This window comes from Lithobates pipiens, unplaced genomic scaffold (assembly GCF_037356315.1).
Source record: "Lithobates pipiens isolate NorthernLeopardFrog02 unplaced genomic scaffold, aLitPip1_a1.2 Scaffold_8, whole genome shotgun sequence".
In the NCBI taxonomy this organism is placed as follows: domain Eukaryota; kingdom Metazoa; phylum Chordata; class Amphibia; order Anura; family Ranidae; genus Lithobates; species Lithobates pipiens.
Genome location: NW_027507903.1, coordinates 544,175,563 through 544,186,038, shown reverse-complemented (window position 1 = coordinate 544,186,038; position 10,476 = coordinate 544,175,563). Strand labels below are relative to the sequence as shown.

Here is a 10,476-nt window from a genome sequence, read left to right as displayed (position 1 = left end):
GCAAATTTATAAACGCAACACTTTTATGTTTGCCCCTATTTATCATGAGCTGAACTCAAAGCGAAGATCTATGACCTTTTCTATGTACACAAAAGGCCTATCTCTCTCAAATATTGTTCACAAATCTGTCTAAATCTGTGTTAGTGAGCACTTCTCCTTTGCCGAGATAACCCATCCCCCTCACAGGTTTGGCATATCAAGATGCTGATTAGACAGGATGAATATTGCACAGGTGTGCCTTAGACTGGCCACAATAAAAGGCCACTCTAAGGCCACTTTCACACTGAGGCGCTTTTCAGGCGTTTTAGCACTAAAAATAGCGCCTGCAAGGCGTCTGAAAAGTGTCTCTCAAGCCACCCCAGTGTGAAAACCCGAGTGCTTTCACACTGGGGTGGTGCACTTGCAGGACGGGAAAAAAAGTCCTGCAAGCAGCATCTTTGGGATGGTGCGGCCGCTCCCAAAATGCCCTGCCCATTGAAATCAATGCGCAGTGCTGCCAAAGCGCCTGCAAAGCGTTTTTGCCATCAATGCTTTTCGGAAGCCTTAAACCCCCTGTTAACCCCTTCTTTGGGGTTAAAAGCGCCTCGCTACCACCCACACAGCGCCGGTAAAGTGCCGCTAAATTGAGCAGTGATTTACCGCTAGTGTGGGGCGGTGTTCATTGTGAAAGTGACCTAAAAGGTGCAGTTTTACTGTATTGGGGGGTTTGGGGGGACCTGAAAATCAATCAGTATCTGGTGTGACCACCATTTTCCACACGCAGTGCAGCACATCTCCTTTGCATAGAGTTGATCAGGTTGTTGATTGTGGCCTATGGAATGTTGGTCCATTCCTCTTCAATGGCTGTGCAAAGTTGCTAGATATTGGCAGGAACTGGAACATGCTGTTGTATAAGCCGATCTAGAGCATCCCAAACATGCTCAATGGGTGACATGTCCGGTGAGTATGCTGGCCATACAAGAACTGGGATGTTTTCAGCTTCCAGGAATTGTGTACAGATCCTTGCCACATGGGGCCGTGCATTATCATGCTGCAAGAGATCGCAGTGCATTGATGGCTGCTGATTCTCCAACGCATACACCTGTCCTGCATGCTTTGGCCAGTCACAGCGCGATCTGCTGTGAGAGCCATGATTGGCCAAAAGCAGGGTGCCTTTGGCCAATCATGGCTCAGGGGGCTAAGTCCATGCCCCACACTATATAAGGCTGTTTACACGGCGGCCGTATGTAGTGTGATACGTGGAGGAGATTGAGAGAACTTGAGCTAGATTAGATGGGTTAGTTAGTGGCGTGCAGGCAGTTTAATATATATATATATATATATATATATATATATATATATATATACAGTATATATAAGAAATGGGGGAACTAATGCGCAAAACCAAACTGTATAGAATAGGATATAAAATGATGGGAGAAGCTGCCAACATATAAAACTGTTCCCACACAGATAAAATATATACGAATAAGTGAAGTATGTGGCGATATATATATATTATATATATATATATATATATATATATATATATATATATATATATACCGTGTAGTGTATATATATATATATATATATATATATATATATGTATATATACATATATATACAGTGCATTCAGTGTAGACTATATATACAGTGCAGGCAGTCTAGTATATCAGTCAGTAGTAGTCAGACTATATAATACAGTGCATTGAAGTGGAACCCTATGTCAGAATTAATAAAATAAAATAAAAACAGCGTGGGGTCCCCCCCAAAAAAAAATCCATACCAGGCCCATTGGGTCTGGAATAGATTTTAAGGGAAACTCTACACCAAATCTAAAAAAAAAAAATTTTAAATCCATACCAGACCCTTATCCGAGCAAGCAGCCTGTCAGGCCAGGAAAGGGGAGGGTCAAGAGAGCACCTCCTGAACCATACCAGGCGCTTTCACTCAAAATGGGGAGGGTGCTTTGGGGTCCTCCCCAAAGCACCTTGTTCCCATGTTAATGGGGACAAGAGCCTCTTCCCGACAACCCTGGCGATTGGTTTTCGGGGTCTGCGGGAGGGGGGGGTTTATCGGAATCTGGAAGCCCCCTTTAGCAAGGAGGCCCCCAGATCCCGCCCCCACCCATTCACCAAAAAGAGTAAAAACCACAACAGACAGTTTTTGACAATTCCTTTATTAATCACTTATATACTGGAAGATTTGCCCCCTTAATAACCAGGCCATTTTTTGCGATATGGCACTGCGCTGCTTTAACTGACAATTGCACGGTAATGTGACATTGTACCCAAACATGTGCTTTTTTTTCCCCACAAATGGAGCTTTCTTTTGGTGGTATTTGATCACCTCTGCGTTTTTTATTTTTTGCGCTATAAACAAAAAAAACAACAATTTTGAAAAAAATATTTTTTATTTACTTTTTGCTATAATAAATATCCCCAAAAATGTTTTTAAAAAACAAATTTCTTCATCATTTTAGGTCAATATGTATTCTTCTACATATTTTTGGCAAAATAAATCGCAATAAGCGTATATTGATTGGTTTGCGCAAAAGTTATAGCGTCTACAAACTATGGGAAAGATTTATGGCATTTTTATTTAATATTTTACTAGTAATGGCAGTGATCTGCGATTTTTAGCGGTTCTGCGACATTGCGACAGATGGATCGGATGCTTTTTACACATTTATGGGACCATTGACATTTAAACAGCGATCAGAGCTATAAAAATGCGCTGATTACTGTGTAAATGTCACTGGCAGGGAAGGGGTTAACACTAGGGGACGATCAAGGGTTAAACATGTTCCCTTGTTAGTGTTTCTTACTGCTGGGGGATGGGATTGACTGGGGGAGGAGACATATTGCTGTTCACACAAATCCTCGATCTGGCTCTCGTGCCCGCGATTGCGGGAGGCTGGTGGCAATCGTGCCCAGCAGCCACATGCATTGGGTCCCCAGCCGTGCAGCTGGCGGGCACGTGCGCCTGCTATGGCTTTTAAAGGGGCCGAGGTAACTAACGACTTTGCCAACGTAAATGTGCATTGGCAAGTGGTTAAAAAAAAGTGTCTGGCAATGTCCATCCATCTTCCGCCCAATGGACCCGAAAAATATAAAAAAATAAATAAAAAAGCTCCAGCTTGATGGGAGGCCTTCCAGGGACTGCTGTCTCTTGGCTGTGACAGCTGTTATATAGTTATATAGGCAGGGGCAGGACCACTCGTGACATAACCGAGTGACCCAGCCCCCTTCTGACGTCATATGATGTCAGAGGGGGCAGGGTCATCCGGTTGCGTCAGCGGGTGGCCCCACCCTTGCCTATATAACAGCTGTCAAAGCCAAAAGACAGCAGTCACTGGGTAACCTCCCATGAAGGCTGAGTTTTTTAATTTTTATTTCTATTTCTTGGGTCCGTCGGGCAGCGTGATTGACAATGGTTGCAAATCGCCAGACACTTTTTTTTTTCTTATTTTAATAAAGAAAATGTCAAAAACGGTCTATTGTAGTTTTTATTTTTTTACACTTTTTTTGGTGAATGGGTAAGGGTACAATGTACCCAATACCCATTCAAATGGGGAGGGGGCAGGATCTGGGGGTCCCTTGTTAAAGGGGGCTTCCAGATTCTGAAAAGCCCCCCACCCGCAGACACTGACAACCAATTGCAGGGTTGTTGGGAAGAGGCTCTTGTGCCCATCAACATGGGGACAAGGGGCTTTGGGGGGACCCCAAAGCACCCTCTCCATGTTGAGGGCAAGTGGCCTGGTATGGTTCAGGAGGGGGGGGTTGCGCTCGCCTGTCCCCCCCCCCATCCTGTCCTCCAGGCTGCATTCTTGGATAAGGGTCTGGTATGGATTTTGGGGGGGAACCCACGTCAATTTTTTTTTTTAATTTTGGTGTGGAGTTCCCCTTAAAATCCATACCAGTCCCATAGGGCCTGGTATGGACTGGGGGGGGGGGGGGGGGGTCATACCGATTTTTTTTTTGATTTTTCATCTATATTGCTGGCAATACATTACAGCCGCAAACAAGTCTAAATTAAATTTTTTCCTTTAGAAATGTCATTTTGCTGCGGCACTGTTCTATACATTGCACAGATGCATCGCTTTACAGGCAGACTAAGGACACCCCTCAGGCATGATATTTAAAGGAATATAAAATTTTTATTGTTTCACCTTAAACATTGCACTGGATCAATTGTGGGCATAAAATTGGGTATTTGGATTGTACGATTATTTTTTATTTTATTTATTTGTTTTTAAGGTTGAACTGGATGGACTGGTGTCTTTTTTCAAACAGACTAACTATGTAACTATGTAAACATTATTAACCACTTGCAGACCGGACCATTTTGCTGGTCAAAGACCAGACCACTTTTTGCGATTCGGCACTGCGTCGCTTTAACTGACAATTGCGCGGTCGTGCGACGTGGCTCCCAAACAAAATTGACGTCCTTTTTTTCCCACAAATAGAGCTTTCTTTTGGTGGTATTTGATCACCCCTGCGGTTTTTATTTTTTGCGCTATAAACAAAAATAGAGCGACAATTTTGAAAAAAACGCATTATTTTTTACTTTTTGTTATAATAAATATCCCCCAAAATTATATAAAAAAACATTTTTTTCCCTCAGTTTAGGCCGATACGTATTCTTCTACATATTTTTGGTAAAAAAAATCACAATAAGCGATTATTGATTGGTTTACGCAAAAGTTATAGCGTTTACAAAATAGGGATAGTTTTATAGCATTTTTATTAATAATTTTTTATTATTTTTTTTTACTAGTAATGGCGGCGATCAGCGATTTTTATTGTGACTGCGACATTGTGGGGGACCCATCAGACATTTTTGACACATTTTTGGGACCATTGTCATTTATACAGTAATCACTGCTATATAAATGCAGTGATTCCTGTGTAAATGACACTGGCAGTGAAGGGGTTAACCAGTGGGTGGCAGTGTAGGGGTTAAGTGTTCCTAGGGGTGTGTTACTAACTGTGGGGGGGTTGGGCTTTCATTTAGTGAACACTGATCTCTGCTCCAATCACATGGAGCAGAGATCAGCATCACTAGTTGCTAGGCAGAATGGAGAAATGCTGTTTACTCTGCATTTCCTCCATTCGGCCGCTCCGTGAGACGATCGCGGGGATGCCCGCGGCGATCGAGTCCGCGGGTCCCGCGACCGGACTCACGGGGGTCCCGACCAGCGCGGGAGTGCGCCGCCGGCGGCGCGCTCCCGATGGCAGGGCGGCATTGAATATTGGACTACCTGTACGCCAATATGCCTGCCCGTGCCATTCTGTTGACGTACATCGTCGTGCGCTGGTCGGGAAGTGGTTAAAATCACTGCTCCTGAAAAAACGGTTGTTTTAAAAACTTTTTTTTTTGCATTGATACATGTCCCCTGGGACAGTACCCGGGTCCCCAAACACTTTTTATAGCAATAACTTGCATATAAGCCTTTAAAAATGGCACTTTTGATTTTTCATGTTCGTGTCCCATAGAATTTAATAGGGTTTGCTATTTTTGCTAGAACTTTTTGCATGTTCTGGTGTGAACGGAACTCCTGTAGTAGATTATCCCTGTATATAGGGTATTAGGTGTAGTAGATGATCCCTGTGTATACGGTATTAGGTGTAGTAGCTGGTCCCTGTGTATAGGGTATTAGGTGTAGTGGATGATCCCTGTGTATAGGGTATTAGGTGTAGATGATACCTGTGTATAGGGTATTAGCTGTAATAGAAGATCCCTGTGTATAGGGTATTAGGTGTAGATGATCCCTGTGTATAGAGTATTAGGTGTAGATGATCCCTGTGTATAGGGTATTAGCTGTTGTATAATATCCCTGTGTATAGGGTATTAGGTGTAGTAGAGGATCCCTGAGTATAGGGTATTAGGTGTAGTAGAAGATCCCTGTGTATAGGGTATTAGGTGTAGTAGATGATCCCTGTGTATATGGTATTAGGTGTAGTAGCTGGTCCCTGTGTATAGGGTATTATGTGTAGCAGGTGATACCTGTGTATAGGGTATTATGTGTAGTAGCTGGTCCCTGTGTATATAGCTGGTCCCTGTGTATAGGGTATTAGGTGTAGTAGCTGGTCCCTGTGTATAGGGTATTATGTGTAGTAGGTGATCCCTGTGTATAGGGTATTATGTGTAGTAGGGGATCCCTGTGTATAGGGTATTATGTGTAGTAGGTGATCCCTGTGTATAGGGTATTAGGTGTAGTAGCTGATTCTTGTGTATATGGTATTATGTGTAGTAGGTGATCCCTGTGTATAGGGTATTAGATGTAGTAGCTGGTCCCTGTGTATAGGGTATTATGTGTAGTAGCTGGTCCCTGTGTATAGGGTATTATGTGTAGTAGGTGATCCCTGTGTATAGGGTATTAGGTGTAGTAGCTGGTCCCTATGTATAGGGTATTAGGTATAGTAGCTGGTCCTTGTGTATAGGGTAATAGGTGTAGTAGCTGATTCCTGTGTATATGGTATTAGGTGTAGTAGGTGATTCCTGTGTATAGGGTATTAGGTGTAGTAGCTGGTCCCTGTGTATATAGCTGGTCCCTGTGTATAGGGTATTAGGTGTAGTAGATGATCCCTGTGCATAGGGTATTAGGTGTAGTAGCTGGTCCCTGTGTATAGGGTATTAGCTGTTGTATAATATCCCTGTGTATAGGGTATTAGGTGTAGTAGATGATCCCTGAGTATAGGGTATTAGGTGTAGTAGGTGATTCCTGTGTATAGGGTATTAGGTGTAGTAGCTGGTCCCTGTGTATATAGCTGGTCCCTGTGTATAGGGTATTAGGTGTAGTAGATGATCCCTGTGCATAGAGTATTAGGTGTAGATGATCCCTGTGTATAGGGTATTAGCTGTTGTATAATATCCCTGTGTATAGGGTATTAGGTGTAGTAGATGATCCCTGAGTATAGGGTATTAGGTGTAGTAGAAGATCCCTGTGTATAGGGTATTAGGTGTAGTAGATGATCCCTGTGTATATGGTATTAGGTGTAGTAGCTGGTCCCTGTGTATAGGGTATTATGTGTAGCAGGTGATACCTGTGTATAGGGTATTATGTGTAGTAGCTGGTCCCTGTGTATATAGCTGGTCCCTGTGTATAGGGTATTAGGTGTAGTAGCTGGTCCCTGTGTATAGGGTATTATGTGTAGTAGGTGATCCCTGTGTATAGGGTATTATGTGTAGTAGGGGATCCCTGTGTATAGGGTATTATGTGTAGTAGGTGATCCCTGTGTATAGGGTATTAGGTGTAGTAGCTGATTCTTGTGTATATGGTATTATGTGTAGTAGGTGATCCCTGTGTATAGGGTATTAGATGTAGTAGCTGGTCCCTGTGTATAGGGTATTATGTGTAGTAGCTGGTCCCTGTGTATAGGGTATTATGTGTAGTAGGTGATCCCTGTGTATAGGGTATTAGGTGTAGTAGCTGGTCCCTATGTATAGGGTATTAGGTATAGTAGCTGGTCCTTGTGTATAGGGTAATAGGTGTAGTAGCTGATTCCTGTGTATATGGTATTAGGTGTAGTAGGTGATTCCTGTGTATAGGGTATTAGGTGTAGTAGCTGGTCCCTGTGTATATAGCTGGTCCCTGTGTATAGGGTATTAGGTGTAGTAGATGATCCCTGTGCATAGGGTATTAGGTGTAGTAGCTGGTCCCTGTGTATAGGGTATTAGGGGTAGTAGCTGATCCCTGTGTATAAGGTATTAGGGATAGTAGCTGATCCCTGTGTATAAGGTATTAGGGGTAGTAGCTGGTCCCTGTGTATAGGGTATTAGGGGTAGTAGCTGGTCCCTGTGTATAGGGTATTAGGGGTAGTAGCTGGTCCCTGTGTATAGGATATTAGGGGTAGTAGCTGATCCCTGTGTATAGGGTATTAGGTGTAGTAGAAGAAGTATTAAGTAGGATGTGTCCCTGGCTGGTATTTTAGGTCCAGCTGCTCTCCGCTGTGTGAGTGATGAGAGTGATGCTGAGACAGCTGGGAGAGGGTTAATTGCTCAGCCAGTGGGAAGTGTCGGGTGTAGGCAGGCGGCCAATGAGAGGAGAGATGTGGTGGAAGCCCCTCCCCCCCGGGGGACTCATTCATGCTGTGGGTTGATGCTGTCTCAGTACATACAGAGGGATAGAGGATCCAGGGTCACCCTACTGCTGCTGCTGCTGTTGCTGGTGTGGAGCAGGTGACAAGGGGGGCAGGAGGACACTGGGACCTCCCTATAATCTGTGTGCCAGCTCTCCATGTTTGGGGTCCAGGATACTTTAGGAAGAGGAGGAACTGTCCTGAGAGACAAAGCCCTGACAGCTGGCATGGATTCTGTCCGCTCCTGGGTGAGGAATGTTGGAGTTGTGGATGCCAAGGTGGCCGCTCAGAGGTAAGAGGGGCAATGCAGGGGCACGGGGGAGGGCGATCTACAGGGCAAGGCAACTTTCTTACTCCGGGCAAAGGTAGGGAATGATGCTCAGAATGGGGGTGAGGGCTTTGCCCGGACATGGAGGATATATTCAGAGGTGGCATACAAAGGGCATTGCGGAACTGAACTCTGCTATGTGTGCAATACTGGGACTTGTAGTGCCCATTACAGGACTGCAGAGAGCAATTATTGTATAGAAGAGCGCCGTATAGATTACAGAGGGACATATGTGCACCAATTCACACATCTGTTCCATCACCAGAGGCACTGCGACCCCCATCCCGACACACACACAACGATCCCAACTTTATCCATCAGATCCAGTGGCCGGACTGGCCGACAAATATCGCCCCTCCCCACTCTATTACCGGACTGTCTAAACTAGGAGAAATGATCTCTATTGGAAAAATATTATTTATAAGGCGTGTATTAGAGGAATAAGATCTATATTAGAAGAGTATGTTTTATAAGATGAATATTACAGGAGTATGGTCTATATTAGAGGAGTATGATCTCTAAGCTATATATTAGAGGAGTGTGCTCTATCTATAGGATCTCTGTTAGAGGATTATGATCTAAATGAGCTCTATTAGAGGAGTATGATCTCTAGAGGAGTATGATCTATTAGATATGTATTAGAGAAGTGTGGTCTATGCGATCTCTGTTAGAGGAGTATGATCTATATGATCTCTAATAGAGGAGTATGTTCTATATGATCTCTAATACAGGAGTATGATCTATGTGATCTCTGATAGAGGAATGTGATCTATATGATCTCTAATAGAGGAGTATGATCTATTAGATATGTATTAGAGAAGTGTGGTCTATACGATCTCTGTTAGAGGAGTATAATCTATATGATCTCTGATAGAGGAGTATGATCTATTAGATATGTATTAGAGAAGTGTGGTCTATACGATCTCTGTTAGAGGAGTATAATCTATATGATCTCTGATAGAGGAGTATGATCTATTAGATATGTATTAGAGAAGTGTGGTCTATACGATCTCTGTTAGAGGAGTATGATCTATTAGATGAGTTTGGTCCATATGATCCATAACAGAGGAGTATGGTCTATATTAGAGGAGCAGGATCTGCATGATCCATGTTAGAGTGATCTGTATTAGAGTATAGAGTGATCTATAAGATCTATATTCGAGATTTGTAATCTTTAAGATTTATATTGCGGGAGTGTGTACTATTAGATCTATATTAGAGGAGTGTGATAAAAGATCTATATTTGAAGAGTTTGATCTATAAGATCTATATTAGAGGGGTGTGATTTATAAGATCTATATTGGAGGAGTGTGATCTTTAAGATCTATATTAGAGGAGTGTGATATAAAATCTATATTAGTAGAGTGTGATCTATAAGATCTATATTAGAGGAGTGTGTTCTTTAGGATCTATAGAGGAGTGTGATATAAGGTCCATTATAGGGGAGTGTGAGATAGCTATAAGATCTATATTTGAGGAGTTTGATTTATATAAGAGGAGTATGATCTATAAGATCTATATTAGAGGAATGTGAACTATAAGATCTATATTAGAGGAGTGTGATGTTTAAGATCTATAGAGGAGTGTGATATAAGGTCTGTTATAGGGGAATGTGATCTTTAAGATCTATATTTGAGGAGTTTGATTTATATTAGAGGAGTGTGATCTATAAGATCTATATTAGAGGATTGTGATTTATATGAGAGGAGTGTGATCTATAGGCTCTATATTTGAGGAGTTTGATGTATATGATCTGTATTAGAGGAGTGTGATCTATAAGGTCTATATTAGATCAATATGATGTATATATTAGAGGAGTATGGTGTATAGTGGAGTATGTGTATAGACCTGTCAGTGACATGGAAAGTTCGTTCTGTCTTCATACTTTACACCGGATAACACTGCGCAGAGACACAGAGCTTACCCGAAAATGTCCCAACTACATGATATCAGGCAATTTCTTTGTGTAAAAATACAATAAAATCAATGAATGGAAGAGATTCGTCCCGACATTCATCTAACAAGCAGCTGGACTTATTAGAAGTGTTTTTTTTTTTTTTAAATCGAAAACGAAAAAAGTTT

General features: G+C 42.4%; 1 protein-coding gene across 4 annotated transcripts in view; it reads left to right on the top strand.

Annotated features, from left to right (window-relative positions):
• The first annotated feature begins 8,095 nt into the window (after positions 1–8,095).
• EBF2 (EBF transcription factor 2) overlaps positions 8,096–10,476 on the top strand; it is a 147,390-nt gene continuing 145,009 nt past the window's right edge. For all 4 annotated transcript variants that reach the window (XM_077469760.1, XM_077469758.1, XM_077469759.1 and 1 more), the window contains exon 1: positions 8,096–8,358. In XM_077469760.1, the coding sequence (XP_077325886.1) occupies positions 8,225–8,358 (134 nt within the window). In that variant the 5' untranslated portion in view covers positions 8,096–8,224. The remainder of the gene's footprint in view (positions 8,359–10,476) is intronic.